This window comes from Candoia aspera, chromosome 1 (genome assembly GCF_035149785.1).
Source record: "Candoia aspera isolate rCanAsp1 chromosome 1, rCanAsp1.hap2, whole genome shotgun sequence".
In the NCBI taxonomy this organism is placed as follows: domain Eukaryota; kingdom Metazoa; phylum Chordata; class Lepidosauria; order Squamata; family Boidae; genus Candoia; species Candoia aspera.
The window spans coordinates 172164198-172183438 of record NC_086153.1 but is presented as its reverse complement, the minus strand read 5'-3'; the positions used below and the strand labels follow the sequence as shown (position 1 = coordinate 172183438).

The 19241-nt window shown below is 40.2% G+C and overlaps 1 protein-coding gene across 1 annotated transcript in view; it reads left to right on the top strand.

Moving 5' to 3' along the window:
- Positions 1–19241, top strand: part of CPS1 (carbamoyl-phosphate synthase 1) — a 136623-nt gene that overhangs the window by 27469 nt on the left and 89913 nt on the right. Inside the window, exons 7-12 of the mRNA XM_063317918.1 lie at positions 1806–1895; positions 2891–3019; positions 5495–5601; positions 7699–7840; positions 8776–8853; positions 14389–14487. Of these exons, the coding sequence (XP_063173988.1) occupies positions 1806–1895; positions 2891–3019; positions 5495–5601; positions 7699–7840; positions 8776–8853; positions 14389–14487 (645 nt within the window). The remainder of the gene's footprint in view (positions 1–1805; positions 1896–2890; positions 3020–5494; positions 5602–7698; positions 7841–8775; positions 8854–14388; positions 14488–19241) is intronic.

Here is a 19241-nt window from a genome sequence, read left to right as displayed (position 1 = left end):
AGTATGCACTTAAAATCAGAGTTGTCTCAGGTTCAATGGATTTGATGAGGATGAGGAATGCTGACTTGCTTATTGCTGGAAAAGATACAAAATGTATTAAATATAGGCAGCCTTAGGAATAACTTGTCAATTGATCTGTATCAATGTGGGGGTAGTAGGGGTGAACATTGAGCATATGATAATAATTTTGCACAAAGTTGCTGAAAGAGCAGGATCCTATTTTATAACCACATAAATCATGATTAGAGGATTATTAAAACATGAATTAAAAAAGGATAGAATGAATTTCTTTCTACTTTCCTCATAATACTAGAAGATGGCCACTCAGTGAAATTAGCACTGGGCAGTAGATTCCAAAAAGATTTTCAAAGGGATTTATTTTTTTGCACATTACATAATTTCCATGAAGGTCTATATAAGATGGGATGAAATGATAGCCACAACACAGATGTGTAAAAAGAGATGGATTAGACCAGTCTTCCATAGCCTGGTGCCCTTCAGATATCTTGAATTACATCCCCTATTATCTGTAGACAGCACAGACAGCTACTTCGGCTGGAGATAAGAAAAGTTCTAACCCAGCACAGAATGGATGGGATGTTGCTGAGGGAAGTCTGGATGAGAAAATGTAATGGAGGAACATACAGCATTTTAGTTAGGATAGCTAAATATTTTATGTATTGTGCTTTTGATTAACTTAAACTGCCCGGAGTCCCTTCCAGGCTGAGGAAGGGATAAATCACATAAATAAAATTCAATTTAAAAATTGTATATTTGAATATCTCTTACTGCAAAGGGTTTAGAGCAGGGTACAGAGGGAGCCTTCGTTTCCTACTCATGGGTTGCTGATGTGGCTCTGCATAGCCATTCCAGGGAAGAGGCATCTGGAGTAGATGGCTCCTCATTCTCAACCAACAGGACCCTATTTTCATTATTCATGCCAAGAACAGAAGATAGCTGCTTAAAATATTAAAATATGACATTCTCAGTACTACCTTCCTCTATAATTACACAGAGCTTTGGGGCATTTCACAGACTGAATCACTGGGTAATGAAATGAAAAAACGATTGAAGAAGATACCAGGAAAAATCACAGCTTCTGATACCACTAGTTGGCCTCCTCCTTCGCATCCTCCTCCCCTTTGTGCCAGACAGACAGCAGTGATGATACTAATTGGAACCATACAAAGAGGAACCCTAGAAAAAGGCAATAGCAGGTCATTGCAGTATTGTTGCCAACAGTGAAAGTCAACTCAAGGAAGATGCTAATGTATACTTCTATCCATACCTATATGTATAAAGAACCTCACAATATGTTTGTAGCATGAGCTACATCCCAAGGCATATGAGGGGGCATCCTTCCTCAGGCTAAGGAAGCCTACATTCTTCCAGTATTTAAATTAGGGCTTCATTGCTGGGGACTCTCTGTGGGATGCCATAAGCTTCTTAACGGAAGAAAGTCAGGATATATATTACATTGCAGAAGATGCTGGTTTTCAGGGAGTACTGATGCTCAGATAAAAAATTCAGATACATTCAGGAGTGATTCTTATAAAGCAAAGTTCATCAAAAGGTTTGGATAAATATTGACCCTGTCCTAACCTGTTTATTTATTTATCTGATTTATATAGCTGCCCATCTCACAAATGTGACTCTGGGTGGCGTACAGTAAACAACCAGTTAAAACAATTAAAACAACAGTTAAAAACAGTTTGATTTGGTTTGAGTCATTTGCACCTCATGCAAATCTCTACTTAATAAATAAATGTACAATAATGTTTTTCTTTTTCTTAACACGTGTCAAGGAGGTCAGAATATACGGCAAAGGAAATCCAATCAAAGTTGTAGCTGTGGATTGTGGACTGAAATACAATGCTGTTCGTTTGTTAGTAAAGGTAAATCATTATGTGTCTAAAAAAATAATAGACTCCTTGTCTATGTATCTGTGGTTTTATCAGTTTGCTCAGGACTAACTGGAAAGCCCTGCTTGCTAGTTTCTCAAATAGCATTTTATTGATGCTGTGGCAGTCTGAAATACAGACACTGACACATTAAGTTCTTATTGGGTCTGATGATATATACTGACATTTGAATGTGTGTGTATATGTATGTGCATATGCACATATTAATGGGGAGGGGAAGGATGAAAGGAACAGAGTACCAGTTCATTCATTCTTCTCACAATGGGCTACCATACTGAGAAAGCCAACTGTGACTACTGCAGAGATTTTCTCCACTTATCAGAGGAGCTCATACTTATATACAAAGTGTTCTCACTTTATTTTATCCAGAAAACAACTTTGCAAGATTAATATTTATTTTCAAGATTTTATTTTAAATAAATTACAGGTAGACCTTGTTTAGCGACTGGCTCAGACAATGACTGTTTGCAGTTACAATGGTGATGAAAAAGTTACTTTGATACCAATCCTCACATTTACGACCTTTGCAGTTTGTAAAGCAAAGGAAAGCTGAAGAAAGATCATAAGCACTGTCGCGGTTTCACTTAACGACTGCTTTGCTTAATGGCCAAGTTCCTGGTTACAATTGTGGTCGCTAAACAAAGACTACCTGTATAGTATATAGTTAATTAAGAATTCTTCATGTAGAAATAGTCTGTTAGTGGGATACTAGTTAACATGGTTATCTCTGAAGATAAATATTATGTTCAATTACGTGTACTTCATTTTCAGAGACAACTACAGTGATTAAGAATAGAGAAAAGTCTCCTTTGTATTCATTTGCCTGCCACCAACCAAATCTATCTTGGCTGGATTTGAGTGGAGTTTTCTCATATTCAGACTCAATAACGTATGCTATTAGCTGCATTGCCCATAACCATTGAGTTACCTAATGGCCTTTGTGGTTGTCCATCCTCTTTTGTTGCCAGAGAGGTGCTGAAGTGCATTTAGTGCCTTGGAATCATGATTTTACCTCCATGGACTATGATGGACTTTTCATTTCTGGAGGCCCTGGTGATCCAACCCAAGCACAGGAACTAATTGAAAATGTCAGAAAGGTAAAGAATATTGGAATCAATGTCTTTGTTAAAAGGCTGTTGCACTACATTACCCATGATTTGCTTCTCTGTTGGCATTTTATTAAAATGCTACCCTTGAAAAAAAATGAAGAAAGGTAGAAAACAAATTGCAACAGAGACAAATTTGCCCAACTAAATTCCAGAGAAGAGCAAGAAGAGACAGGGGTTATAACTAAATAAGTTATGCAAAGAGATTGAGGGTAACAATTGAGGGAGAAGGCCAAGATATTATTTAAGAAAACTTTAAAAAAAAAAGGGAAAATTTTATGCAAAGATGAGCACAATTAAAGACAAAGCAGGCAAAGATATAATGGAGAAAGAAGATTTGCACAAATATCTGGCAGTAATGTATAAAAAACATCCCAAAACTGCTGATATCTACTAAGGCTTGATTACTTAACCAGAATCATACATTCTGGAAAATGATGTCAAATGGTGCTATAAATATTGCTAACAATATTTGGCATTGCCAGACTGTTTAAAAGTATGTAAGATTATGCAGTTACTCAAGTGTTAACAGAAATTTGTAAACAAGTATGGAAAACCCAGCAGTGGCCACGGAAGTAGAAATATCAATTTATATTCCAATATTAAAAAGAGCACTGTTAAAGAATGTTGAAAAACTGAACAACGGCACTTAGTTCACATATTAGTATGATAATGCTCAAGATCATACAATCCAGACTTTAACAATACATCAAGCAAAAACTGCCAGATGAGCAAGCTAGATTCAGAAGAGGCCTCTGAGAACATCTAAGAGCACATTGGTAATATCTGAGGGATAGTGGAAAAGGCAAGGGAGTTCCAAAAAGATACCTTTTTTAAAATTGATTATACTAAGTTTTTTGACTGTCTAGACTATGACGAATTGTGGTTAACTCTTAAAAACATGAGTGTACCAAACTACCCTATCTGCCAACTGAAGAATTTGTATGATGACTAGAAAGCAACGTTTAGAATGGAGCAAATGGTTTAAAACTTGGAAAGGAGTGCTGAAGGTTGCATGCTATCACCATATTTATTTAATTTATATGCAGAATATACCATGAGAAATTCTAGAAGAAATAGATTAAAGTGCAATTAAAGTCACTAGAAAAACATATCAGTGATCCCAGATATGGGGATGATACACCTTAATGGCTGGCTGTGAGAAAGACATAGGGAATTTCTTGTTGAAGGGGAAAGAAGAGAATACAGAAGCTAGGTTGCTGCTAAATACATCTTTAATAATTTGTAAGATTACAGTATGTCAGCGGGCAATGCCAACCTAATAGAAATAGACGAAGGTGGAGCAGTAACAGACTTTATCTTCCTAGGTTCACAGGGAATTTTAAATCGGAAATTAAAATTCTAAACAATTAAAATAGGTACAAGAAAAGATGAAATGTCTGCAATTTGAACAAGTAGGCAAAATACTGAAGTTCAGAGACATCACAATGACAACAAAGATTGTATTGTCAAGGCTATGATTTTAACATATGGTTATGAAAACCAGATCATCAGAAAGGGTGATCAAGGAATAATTAATGCCTTGTGATGCTGGAGAAATTGCTGAGAATACCTTGGATCACAAGATGAACAAATAACTTGATACCAGATGAAGTAAAACTAGACTGCTCACTGAAAGCACTAATAATCAAGCTAAATCTTGAGTGTTTTGGAAAATACTTGAAAAAAATCAAAGGCAATGGAAAAAGAGGCTGAAAGATGATAAGATAAAAAGAGGTTGAGAGAAGATAAGTGACTGATACTGTTACTGATAGCAGAAACAGGAGCTCACAAGTAGACAAAGCAGCAGTTACTGTACTGACAGTTCTCACAAACTGATGTCCATTGCATCACAAAGAGTTTGAAGCAAATGAACAGCAGCAGCAAATGTTACTCTTCAAAAATGTATTTTCCTGCAGTGGTTTTCAACAGAGCAAATCAACAAATAAAATTCTAAACAACTGAAAAGTGATTAAAATATGCAGCACTAATATGATAAAACAATAAAAGCCATAGGGAATTGTTAAGTTACTAAACAGTTTATTAACTGATATTACATGGCAATTGTTTATAATCTGGCAATGTATTCATTTTTTAATCTCAGTTCCAACATCGCGCTTCAATGGTGGTGGTGGGACACAAGAACTAGCCCAGTCTAAATGAGGGTTGCTTGCTCTGCTGCTTATACAGACCTCTCCACGAAAATGCATGCAATAGAAGAGTTCCTCAAGGCAGGTTTTCTGTAACTCTTTGAACTAAAAAAGGTGCCCTGGTGCAATTTCCTTTTCCATAGCTATTAAATATGTGCAAATTACTATCAAGGAAGAAGTTGGCAATATCGTTTTAAAAAGGGGATTGTTTAGAAATCTATTTAAAATACTGCCTATAACCAGAAAGAGTTTTTTTTAAAATCTCTAGGTGAAAACTCATTTTTAGTCATTGTTGATAAAAGTCTTTCCTGTCTAGGTTCTTAAAAATGATCGCCAGGAGCCTTTGCTTGGAACCAGTATGGGAAATCTCATTACTGGTTTAGCAGCTGGGGCAACATCCTACAAAATGCCCATGGCAAACAGGTAGGAGACTTATGGTATGTGTGCACATGTCCAGGAACCAAGAGGCTTGAGTGTTTTTAACTATCATTTAGCACAAATCTATCTGAGAGGAACTCAGCCAGACTATTCCATATATAGTAGAAAGTAATGTATGTATCTTGCTTGGATTGTGTCTTTTGCTGCTTCCAAAGCTAGTGTCTGGCCTACACTCGCTATCCTTTTATGTTACAGGTAGTCCTCAGTTCACAATGGTAATTGGGACTGGGAACTCCGTCGCTAAGCGATGTGGTCGTAAAACTTGATGACATGTGACTGCGCCGACTTACAACAGCAGTTCCAGCAGGCCAGTTGCGGTTGTTAGCCAAATCCCACATGGTAGTTAAGTGAGGATGTCATGTGGTCGCCATTTGTGACATCCTGCCAGCTTGCCCATTGACTTTGCTTGTGGGAAGCCAGCAGGGAAGGTCGCAAATGGTGATCACATGACTGTGGGCTGTTGTAACCGTCATAATTGCAAGCCAGTTGTCAAGTGCCTGAATCACAATCTTATGACCTTGAGGACGCTGAGACGGCTGCAACTTAAGGACCCGCTGTAAGTCTCCTCGTTCAGTGCCATCGTAACTTCAATGGTCTCTGAACAAGTGATCGTTAAATGAGGACTACCTGTACTGGCCAGACTGAAGCCCCTGAATCTCAATCAAAACTCTCTCACTGTGGTAAGAGTAGAGTGGACAGACCGGCCTGTGGAGAGAATAGAAGACTTACTAATAGTGTATGATAGCTGTACAGAGGGAAAGCAAGGGTTCCAGGAGCACTTAAAAGATGCAGAATTTGAACAACACCTTTTCTTTTCTAATATAGGTTTAACTTAGGAATAAGTCCCATTTGCCAAAAATCTCCAACCAATTCAGTCAGTAACTTTCACCCTGCAGCGTTTGGGGTTACCCTTTCCCATTCAGTGCAGCAGCAATGGCAACAAATGGCCCCTTCACTGCCAAAAAGCAAATAATCATGCAGAAGACACCTAGTGAAGGTGCATCTATGATCTCAGAAGCTCATTTTGTGGATCTTGAGTGGTTTCTTTCCATTATATCACTGCAATATGGTCTATTTACAAGTAATCATGGTCAGTTGTCTTGGCCTTGGAAAACAAACAACTAACAAAGATTACGAAGACACTGAATGACCAGAACATGATTTGGAGAAGTAATTTTATTTTAGCTTTAACATTTTCCCTGCAGAGCAGTAACAAACAGTAGAATTTCTGGCCTATGAATACAATTAAATGTAGTGCTCTGCTGCAGAGAAATGCTCCTGCATTTTTTCCTACTAGTTCTATTCAACCTATTGAAATAAGATTTCCTTTCAAAATTTATTTCAGAAGAGAATGTGGAAATGTTCTCAGGTGTGAAGTGTGGTTCTTGCTCTTTGGTTAACGAAGTCACCACGAGGATCATGTGCTCTCCTGTCCCTCATTGAGCAGCCATTTCTCCAGGGCTGTGCAACTTCCCTGGCTTATCATGCTTCATTCTTGCAAGGGAAAATATCACCAGGGAGCTTTTTAACAGGTTGCTAAGTGTGAGAACCAGTTTGGTGCAGTGGTTAAGGCATCAGGCTAGAATCCGGGAGGCTGTGAGTTCTAGTCGTGCCTTAGGTAGAAAGCCTGGGCCTTAGGTAAAAAGCCACTCTCTCAGCCCTGGGAAGGAGGCAAGGGCAAACTACTTCCAAAATTCTTGCCAAGAAAACTTAAGGGGCTAGTCCAGGCAGTCACCAGGAGTCAACAATGACTCGAAAGCACCAAAAAAAAAAAAAGTATGAGAAACAGGAATGCTTCAGAATAATGGCAGGTTGTGTAATGTCCCAGCATTAGTATCTTCTTTTTTACTTCCTCCAATGAAATAATCTCAAAAACAGCATTCAAAAGAAATTTGAAAGAAATTCTCAAACACCCTGAGAATAAGGTAGAAAAACAGGCTCTTTCCCAAAGCGCACGGGGGTGGGGGGGACTTTTAAGAAATTGCAAAACAAAGTTTGGCAGAACAACAGTTAATCGTGGTCATCTTCCCTTGCCTTTTGCTCCCCGCATACCAAACCATTCCTTCTCTCCTAACTTTTCAGAGGACAGAATCAGCCAGTTGTGAACGTGTTAAATGGACAGGCTTTCATCACTGCTCAGAATCATGGATATGCAATTGATGGCAACTCCCTCCCTTCAGGCTGGAAGCCTCTGTTTGTGAATGCAAATGATCAGACCAACGAGGTAAGGCTTGCTTCTCTGGGTGTCTGAAGGATTTGGTGAGACTGGGAGGATGAACTAGATTCTGCTCATCAAAGAACAAGCTGGCATCAATGTTGCTTAGAATAGCAATCCCATGAATTCTTAAAGGCTCCTTCCCCATTCCTCAGTGAAATATTTATCTTTAATGAATTACTGGATAATTTACTGGACTGTCTATGTAGGAGGTTAGCAAGAAAATACTTTCATAGGGACCAGTCCAAAAATCCAAAATAGTGTATAGGCGTATGATTTCCTATGCATCTGTCTGTATGTTGGAAAAAGAAGTGGGGAGAGGAGAAATGCTTCTGGACATGGGGGCAATCCCCCTCTGTAGTTAGTAAAACTCTTAAGCTGAAATGGGAATATTTTAGAGAGCATACTTGATGGAAGCCAAAGTTGCAGCAAGGCATGGTGGAAGAAAGAAGTGATTACTGTTCCTCTGAAAGCTATTCAGATCTGCAGCTTGCATTTATTGGAACTCAGAGGCCATTTGTGAAAAGCAGTCATGAAAAAGATGGTAGTATTTATCTTAGTAATCCAGGGTTTAATTTTAGATGCTAGACCAAATATACATAGGTGGTTCTCCTATAATAGAACTGGGATCGGGTAACGTTTCTGTTAGGGTGGTATGAATGGCAGGATAAGAGCCAGTTCAAAACCTGTGCAGAACTCAATAAATCTCATAGATGCTGTGGTGTCCATTTCAGGGCTGAATCTACTGTAAATATTCACTAAGGAGTTGCTTATCTGCTTACTGGACAAAACCCAGTTTAAAGGTGTAATAAATTTCACTTCTGCCTCTAAAGTGTATCAAACGTTTAGCCTTGATTGCATGCAGGGTTTCCCAACAAGCACATTTTATAATTATTTTTGTTCCCAGGAAGAAGACTAACATAATTATTTTTTTAATCCTGCAGGGAATTATGCATGAGAACAAGCCAATTTTCACAGTGCAGTTCTATCCAGAAGGCAATCCAGGGCCAACTGACACTGAGGTACTTTGATGGGATGATTTGGAAAAAAAATAATAACATGGTCAAGCATCAAAACCCTATTCTGCAATAATATCCCCCATTTGAAACCAGAGGTTGCATAGACATGTGTGCATTCAGCTTTGTTCAGAATTAAGACTGTGGGGCTCAGTGCTGTAGCAGCGTAGAGGGCAAGGCCATGTTTGCTGCCAGAATAAAGCTGTTTCACACAACACAGTAGCTGTTCAGGTCAAAACGTCTCTATTATCAGAGAGTAGGTCTATGTGTGCAAAAATCAGGTAGCACCATTCTATCACTTCAGAATCTAGGCATGGAAACACTTCTGCTATATTGACTACCTCAGTCTGCTCTGCATGGGGGAAGTCCTTGAAGACCACCTGAAAGATCCAACTGGTCCAGAGCGCAGTGGCACGAGCAGTGACGGGCATACCTCGATATTTTGTGAGCTGCACAGGTTGCTAGTTTGCTTCTTGGTGTGATTCAAGGTGCTGGTTATTACCTATAAAGCTCTACATGGCATATGGCCTGGTGTGACAATCATGATCCTTTAGCTGTTAAACCAGTAACTCTCAGCGCAAGCCAGTAAGGATATGAAGAGTTCTTTATTAAAGCTAGTGATCCATTGAACTTTAAAGATTCGAGTGAAGAAAACCCACACAGCCAGCAGTTTAAAATCATCAAGATTCCCCGCCCCACTGGGTGTCTACGGCTTGACAGTCCCTCCCCTCGTCTCACAGTTTTCAGGTCTTTTCCAGCCTGACTCAACCAGCTCGACAACAGCGCCCTTTGATCTGTCCTCGGTGCTGGACTGCTCGGTGCTGCGCTCTGATCATTGCAGTCTGCAGCTCTGTGAATACACCCAACCCCTCCCTGCAAGCATTCTCAACTACTCTGCAAATCCGGCAGTTTACCACCAAGTACTCCCAATGACCCTGTAGATTTTATAGATGGGCAGGATGTTCCTTCCTGGCACCATGGCAGGATTAACATCCTGACACCTGGTTCCTTGAGGGACCGCCTGCTTCCCATAGTATAGTATCTGCCTGGCCGATTCAATCTGGCAGGGTTAGCAAACCCTGGGTTCCTTCGATTAAACAATGTCATCCCTCAGGACCCCAGAAGTGCGCCTTCTCTGTCCGATTTACAAAAAAGCATCTGGATCTCTATGTCCCATTTTTTCTGTGCCACACATTTAATCAATTTTATGGCTGCAATTCTTTGCTGTTGTTGGCTTATCATATGCACAGTCTAATTAAAATAGTCCATTTTTTCTGGAGCATGCATTTCATAGGCAATTCTTCATTCTCAGTCACATGACCATGATAGTCTTTAAAATATACTTGCAAATTCCTCCGGACACTTGAGGCATACTTTTCTGAAATGGAAGACTTTGGAGACTATGGGTTTTGTTTATATAATCTGAGTGGGTTTTCCAAATTCCTTTGGCTTTATCTAAATGCCTTAAATGCACAAAAATAGAGTTAGTCATTGCCAGGTAGATCATCCTAGCTACTTTCTTTTTTTTTCTGAGTCCCAAGCTCTTTGCTCTTGTGCTGTTTCTCTGTGTGAGAGATTATGGGAAAGTGAGGAACAAGGTATTTGAAAGTGTATCTTAGAAGAGGCAACCAAGTCCAGATTTGAGAATTGTGGGGGGAAAGTGTTCCAAAGAGTCTCCATCTTAATTAACCTACTATAACTGAGGCTGGAAATGTACTCTTGACATTTTTTCAAGTTTCTGTATTCACCCCAGTCTAGCAGTAAAGATCCTTTCCTGAAATCCTGGTCATCCTTGCTTGCTTGGACTTGCCAGCTACATATCATTTGACGCTGGGGGTCTCCCTTTGTCCAGGTCTAAGGCAATTTCTGGAGACTTGAGGAGCATTTTCAACTTGGATGACCAGAAGGAGAATTCTGGTCTTAACTTTCCTGGTCCTGCAGTAGTTGAGTTGTTAAGGAGCTGATTACATGATTGTAAATGACCAAGCTAAGACAGGCTATGCAGCTGTCCAGGAATCAGAGCAGTAGACATTTGAGGAAAACCAACAGCAGAGAGAATGGCAAGAATTAGGTTTGTTTTCAGTACCACAGGCAAACATACATAGCAGCAAGACACAAGAGCATTTCAAAAACATACTCAGTAAAAATACCAAAGTAGAGAGGAATTGCAGAGGTTTGATCAAATGACAGGCCAAGAAACCAAAGGGAACACAGCAGACAATAGTGAAGCAACCAACAGCTGGATCAGAAGAATTCTTTCCAGCAACCTGCCAACTGTAAGAGAGGGTGTAAATATTCCATACTGAGCCTCCTCCCAGCACACAACTGAGAGTCATCAACCCTCATATGAGCAGTAGCTCATATGTTCTTCTGCCAGAACCCAACCCTTCTGCAGAGTGTAGTCTTCTGACTTTGTATTCTGAGTGTATGTTTGCCCCAAGGGCTGGTGGTCTAACTTCCAGATCAAGGTCTGGGTCACTTGACCTGGCGAGGCAAGAAGGCATAAGGTATTAGATCTGCCTACATATTTAGTAAGGGCAGTTTTTTCTAATCTCAAGTCCCCAGATGCTGGGCTCCAGTTATTATCAACACTGAATATTGGTCAAGCTGTTATGATTATAGGAGTTGTGGTCAAACATCATTTGGGGACTTAAGGTGGGAAAGGCCAATTTAGGCTTAGTTGTTGCTAAGCCTTTAGTTCTGTGTGATACTTTGTATTAAACTCTACAGTTCAGTTTGGATAGGTAGAATCAGGTCCCAATTACTGAGTTTTGTGAAAGAAAACACAGTATATTCCTGACTATATTTCTTTCCCCTTGAAAAGACCTATTACTTTTCAAATGCATTTTGAATACTTTTTCCTTATTGAAGTTGTGGAATTATGTAAATGGATTCACACACACATTTTCTTGTTCTCATATTTGAAAATGAAGCTTAATCCCCTGCCTGTGATTTCTCTTGGTAATCCTGCTAGCAATATCTTGAGTAATTTGGTGAGTGTAATAAGAAAACAGCATCGGAATGTGCAGAAAAGGGAAAAAAAGGACTTGATATTTAGTATTCATTGGAGTTACTGTATTCAAAAGACATTGTAGAAAAAATGCATTTTAATTGCTTATTGCCTTTCTTGCTTTATTGGAAAGAGATTGAAATTTATCAGAGACAAGGAATAGATGTGCTAAATGGAACAATCTGGAACTTGAAAGGAACTGAGAAAAAAAACTTTATAAATGTTGCACTAACCCTTCAGTTTGATTTTGGGAATCTCTGTAGGACTGAAACTGTGAGTGTGGCGGGGGGGGGGGCAGGTAGATGCAGATGTTCAACTTACAGGGGAGAAGCAGTGAGTAATTAACATGTCCGTTCATCTACCACTTTTCCCTGTAATCCTCAAACTCAACTGTTTCCTTCAGATTTAGAAATGCGAATTAGACATATTTGCTCATCTGTGTGAATGTTACCAAGCTAAGAAGAATAGGCAAGGGAGAGTAAAGAATCCAAGAAGGAAACAGAGCTGAGAGGACTGGGAAACATCTCTTACTACCTTGACATCCAGATAGAAAGAAAGAAGCATGAAAGTTGTCTCCTGAACCAAACACTGAATATAAAAATCTTGACTTATTAAGGCTCACTGAAGCCATCTACATCAGTAGGCCTATGGAAGATGACTTCCTAAAAGAAATAGCAAACGATGTGAATGACAAATGCAAGTTATATTCAATTGTCCCAAATGGAGAAAACCTACATTCAGAACAAAATATATAGACACCAATTACTACTTTGTGCAAGATGCTCAAGAAGAGGAACTCAGTGAACTAAAATACCACTCATTAGAAGAGATGCTGGCAGATGCATTCCTAAGCCTTTATCTAGAGATTGGTATGAAATCATGTGATAGACTATGGGAATTGTGATTGGTATATGAGTCAGTGAGAAAGGATGTTGGAGGCCCAAATCCGGTGGCACCGAGTCTTCAGTACCTCATGACCCACTGACCACAGGGGTAGTAGATTAAAGAGATGTAAGGATTCACTCTAGGCCCCTTCTTAGTCTGTCATTCTTCTTGTCCTTTGTCTAAGAGACTGCTAATTTGAGCTCACATACTTCTGTCTTTCCTTCCAGGTGCACATACCCAAAGCACATGCCCTGGGACTCTCCTCCAAGCAGGATATAGTTAGCTAGGTGCTAGACTTTGTCTATCCCTGTAATTTGTTTCATTTAAAATTAATATTATTTCTGTTATAAAACATGCTTTACTAATCCTTGGTCAGATATTATTCCCACTCTCAAGAACAATCACACAGAGTGCTTCAACCTGCAAGAATAAACTGAATAAATAACGCAGTAAATTCAAGCCTGGAAACTATAGCTGGGGAAAATTTCACAATATTCATAATGGACAACCACATTTCTTATTCTGTTTATCAGTAAACTTCTGACGCAGATTGTTATTATACCTTTGTAATAAACTAAGAAATTAAAGATGGGTAGATTTGTTCCTTGATATGATGAGTAGGCTGATGTTATTGTCCAATAAAATCCCACACAATTGAAATCCACATCTATATGAGACTGTGTTGTAAATCAGCAGCAGAAGGTCCTTGATGAATGGCATTTAGATATTCATGCAGATTATATGAGATGTGTGCATTAAATTTCTTAGGCCCTTGGTTGTTTAGTTTCTTTGGGATACAATGTGAAGCATGTATCTATTAATTAAGTTAACTATTAATTAGAGTAATTAGGTCCACAACCTAATTATAGAGAAAATGCTAATGATACTAAATAGCAAATTCTAGAGGGGTAATTTTGCTGGGTTGTTAGGTTGTTGCACTAAAACCATTCAAATTGTTTACTTATGATAGTAATAATATACTTTATGTAAACTGCTTCTTTATGTATATTCAATTTGGAAAAAAAACCCAGCATTTGATTTTTTGTCTAACTGCTTGCTTTTGTGTTAAGTACTTAGAAAAAATGGTTAGGACAAGTAATCTGAAGCAAGACTATATATGTGGAAGAGTATGGTTGGGGAAGTGATAGAGGTAAAATGCAATGGATAGAAATTGTGCCTCCTAAATGTACAGTATTGTGTGGGTATGGTTTTTTGTTTTTAAATATTGTTTTCAATTCCTTGACCTTCAGGAACTTAAATGATCCCGGGACATATGTCCTCTCTCAAGGGCAGGGTTGAACCTTACATTGAAATGGGGGAAGAAGAGTCCCATATTCATAAGAATGAATGACTTAAGAGAGTTTTATCACCAAAGTCAGAAACATCCTTAAAGGTTATGTTTAGGATTCTTTTTTTAGATCAGTGGCTACACAGCATAGCCAATAATAATTTGTCCTCTTTTACCACACAATTTGCATTGTTGCTTTGCTCCTTGTGTACTCGGTCACACTTTTTGCAACATGAGAAATACACACTGGTTCGAATTAACTACTGTACTAGTGATAATCCTAGAACTCTATGCAAACAGGAAGAATAATCAATGTAGACTTTTGGATGCTGCTATATTTTATTACTTATTTTTCTAGTTCATATTTGAGTCATTTATCTCGCTGATCAAGAAGGGAAAAGGTACGAGCATTCCTTCAGTGCTGCCCAAGGCCACAGCTGCAACTTCAAGAGTTGAGGTCTGTATATTAATGTGCTTTGTCTTAAGTATTAGTCATGTACTGACTATTGCTGTTGCTATATGAGTTGGATAGAAGTATTATTAGAAATCTGCATAACAACAATTCCTTGCAAAAAATGTCCTGATTTTGTTACACATGAAATGTACATTAACACTAGTTTTACTCCAAATGATTATTATTATGATGGAGATTGGAATGCATCCTTTTAGTACATAGCTAAGGAGAATTTTTAATTGGCTTGTTTAGTTGTTATAGTCCATTACAGTGTTTCTCAACCTTGGCTACTTTAAGATGTGTGGACTTCAACTCCCAGAATTCCCCAGCCAGCCTTAAAGTAGCCAAGGTTGAGAAACACTGGTCTATTAGATCTGCATGACTTAGGGCATGTCTCCTTGAGGCTTAGTCTGAGCCAGTGTTTATCATGGTTCTGTTTTAGAACCTGCTTTGAATGACAGAGTTGGGTGCCAATCATAAGAAAGGTATGTGCTCATATTCCAGAAAGCAACAATCAGCTCTTCTTACCTGGGCTTATGGAAGAAGGGTTGTTTGATAAACTGTCCTGACTAAGCAAAGACCACGCTGAGATGAGGAGAAAGTCTCTAGTGTTTTATTACTGCTATAGTAGACAGGAAATCCTACCAAACTGAAGAAGCGTGGGAAAACCCAGACAGATAAACCCCAAAAGTCAAGGCAAGTCTGTTCTGGGTTTCTTTGAATGACAACTCGAAGTCTCTAAACTACACATGCGTTTTTCCCCCTGGATAGGAGCCCCCTCCTGCTCACCATCCGTACTCATGACATCAACAGTTCATTTCTGAAGATTGCTGAGATATCCTGATTTTTTTTAATCTGTTCAGTCGTGTCTAATTCTCGGCGAATGCCTGGACAACTCTCTGCAGTTTTCTTGGCAAGGTTTTTCAGAAGTGGCTTGCCATTGCCTGCTTCCTAGGGCTGAGAGAGAGTGACTGGCCCAAGGTCACCCAGCTGGCTTTGTGCCTAAGGCAGGACTAGAACTCACGGTCTCCCTGTTTCTAGTCTGATGCCTTAACCACTACACCAAACTGGCTCTCATATCATCCTGATTTAGCAATTAGCTATTTCAGTTGTTACTGCAATTATCCTCCTAAATCATTTGTATTACAGAGTTACCTGTGCTGCAACCTAGCAGTTGGGGATGAGAATCATTAAGTCTAACTTCCCAGCCCCTTAAGTGCAGACTGTGTTCCTTTGAACAAAGCTCAACGTGTTTTGAATCTTCAGGCCATAGGAAAGAATAGAAACTTGTGTCCAACTGCTACTCCCCTGTTTTTCCACCCAGAGCCACAAAGTGGGTTGAATGAGAGAGCCAGTTTGGTGTAGTGGTGAAGGTGCTGGCTTAGAAACCAGGAGGCAGAGAGTTCTAGGCCTGCCTTAGGCATGGAAGCTGGCTGGGTAACTTTGGGCCAGTCACTCTCTCTCTGCCCAACCCACCTCACAGGGTTGTTGTTGTGGGCAAAATAGGAGGAGGAAGTAGTATTAGGTGTGTTCCCTGCCTTGAGTTATTTATAAAAAAAATCTGTGAATAATAATAATAATAATAATGGATGATAGGGGAATGATTTCACTTGAGGGGAGGGGGGACTTTAAAGCAAAATCTCATAGGATCCAACAAAAGCATAGCTCTGCTCCCATTAATTGAAAAATTGGTTTACATTAATGCCTGTTATCAAAAGAGACATCTTCTCCCCCTCTGTAGAAAGAGGTACTGCATTTTCAATTTCTTGAAATAAACCCTTTGGGTCTTTCTGATAGATTATAGGAGGAAGAGACTAGTAAACTCTTTAAAACAAACTCCCAGTTAGTTCATCTCCCCCTATGTTTTATTTTTTAAAAGAATATAATTTTCATGGCCAATTTTCAGATGGCACTGGATATTTATTAATTTATTTATACTTGCAGCCTGCAGTGTGTCCTTTTTTCCCCCTGGGGATAGGACTGTCTGCTGGCTGGGGGTGGGGGGGGGTATGAGGAGGGGATGGCTGCTGGTGTGTCTTAATGACATCAATAGCATGAACAGTTGCAGCAAGGCAACAGAGCATGCGCCAAGTGCTTGTGCATACTAAGGTTCAATAAGCCAGCGTTGTAGTCTTTGTACTGTACTTCTACAACCTCAGCAGCATTAGTGATACTTGCATGCTAAGCAAACCAGCACACACAGACAAGCGCCTGAACTGTGCGTGACCTGTCTGAAAAATAAAGTGCAGCACAACATTCATGGAAGCCGACCATGAACTCTAAGTTACCCATGACAAACTTTGAAAAAGCAGCATCAATGTCCTGGGCAGTCTGGCAGTGTGCAGATGCCAGTGGCCTTCTCTCTGGCCATGCGCTTATTTGTTTCTTTCCTCTCAACACTCCTTACCTACACCGCCCGCTCCAATCTGAACTGATAATAGCAGGGATATGACCGGTCCCTGTTGCTGTGCTGGCTAAGCGAGAACAACGTTGGGAAAACGGAGCCCCTTCACTGTTTCTAAAATAGTCCCCCGGCTGAGGTGCTCAGAGCAGCTGGAGCACTCAGAAGTACTGCCCTGGGTGCTTTTTGACCCAGCGAAGTTTTGTCTCACATTCTGAATAGAAAAGTTCTTGTTCTGTTTCACGGTTGGAACACTTATACGACACTTCTGAATGTTCCAGGCATGAAGCAAAGTTAATGATGTGAGGCTGGAATGGTTTGAGGTCAAAATATTTTGTATACCCCTATTGGATATGTTCCAAGTACAGCTGATTTTCAGTACAGGATTTTAGTTCTGGGTTCATGAAAGAGGTTCTCCTTTGGACAACAGAGATTCTTATGATGCCTTGTCGGACACTGCAAGGGACGTTTGCAAGCTGGCTATTTGCTTGAATGGGCAGCCTAGGAAATGCTTATTCCTCAACTGGAGAACTTTCTTAGAGCTGGTTGCTTGTTTAACCAACATGCCATGCCATGCTATGCTTCGGGGGGGGGGAGCAGGGGAGATAGTCCCACCCACTCTAATGAAATGGTTTGAATAATGAGGAGGGTCAGCTTGCAAAGGGTTTCCATCCGAAGGGTAGACTTGTTTTCCAGATCGGTTGAGATTAGAGCTTCAAGAATTCCCAGCTAGCTAGCTACCCATAGTAATGAGTAGTGTTTGAGGAAGCCAACAGAAGTGCTTAAAAATTAATGTCTTTCTCATTGCAAATATGCCATCAACAAGAACAGAGAGTTGAAGAGGAAGCATCGGTTATTATTGTTTGGAAGAAAGAAGTTAGGACGCAGCTTCCTTGATTTAAGAAGATGGAGAACGTGTTGGCCAAGAAGGCCCGTGACTCGGTGCGGGTTGTCACCCAATAACCCACACCGAGGCATGAAGGTCCTTTGTTTTCTTTTATTTCTGTGCACAGCAACAAGAGAGGGCTCCTGCCCAAGTGCAAGAGCCCCGAACAACATACCTGCCTTCTCTTTTATACAGTACATTTCCTAGCAAGGAAGTAAAGGCAACAAATTTTCTTTATTGGCTGATTCTGTTAGCACTTGCACAGTAACTTTACATGCTACGTGCTATCCCATAATATCCCTTAGCATGTTCTATGTTTTCTAAGACCCCCACCCTGGGGGGGTGTTTTTCTATGCTAATTAGCTCTTAGGTCGCACCTAGGTTAGCCATGATGCCATGAGCTAAACCGTGAAGGGCCACCCAAGACGGGAAGGTCATGACAGAGAGGTCAGACTAAATGCGATCCCTGGGGAAGGTAATGGCAACCCACCCCAGCATTCTTGCCGTGAAAACTAAATGGATCAGTACAACCAGAGATATGTCGGTATACCATTGGAAGGTGAGACCCCCAGGTCGGAAGATGGTCAAAATGCTACTGGGGAGGAACAGAGGATGAGTTCAACTAGCCCCAGACATGATGACGCAGCTAGCTCAAAGCCGAAAGGACGGCTAGCGGCCGACGGTGCTGGTGGTGAACGGCGAATCCGATGTTCTAAGGATCAACACACCATTGGAACCTGGAATGTAAGATCTATGAGCCAGGTCAAATTGGATGTGGTTTTTGAATAGATGTCAAGATTAAAGATAGACATTTTGGGTGTCAGTGAACTGAAATGAGCTGGAATGGGCCACTTCACATCAAATGACCACCAGATCTACTACTGTGGACAAGAGGACCACAGAAGAAATGAGTAGCCTTCATAATTAATAGTAAAGTGGCTAAAGCAGTGCTTGGATACAATCCAAAAAACAATAGAATGATCTCAATTCGAATTCAGGGCAAGCCATCTAGCATCACAGTGATCCAAATATACGCCCCAACCACAGATGCTGAAGAAGCTGAAGTAGAGCAGTTCTATGAGGATCTGCAGCACCTACTGGACAACACGCCTAAAAGAGATGCTATTTTCATCACAGGAGACTGGAATGCTAAGGTGGGCTGTCAAAGGACACCTGGAATTACAGGTAAGCATGGCCCGGGAGAACAAAACGAAGCAGGACATAGGCTGATAGAATTTTGCCAAGACAACTCAATGTGCATAACAAACACTCTCTTCCAACAACCTAAGAGACGGCTTTATACATGGACTTCCCCAGATGGACAACACCGAAATCAGATTGACTACATCCTTTGCAGCCAAAGGTGGCGGACATCTGTACAGTCAGTAAAAACAAGACCTGGAGCTGACTAAAGTTCAGATCACGAACTTCTTCTTGCACAATTTAGGATCAGACTAAAGAGATTACGGA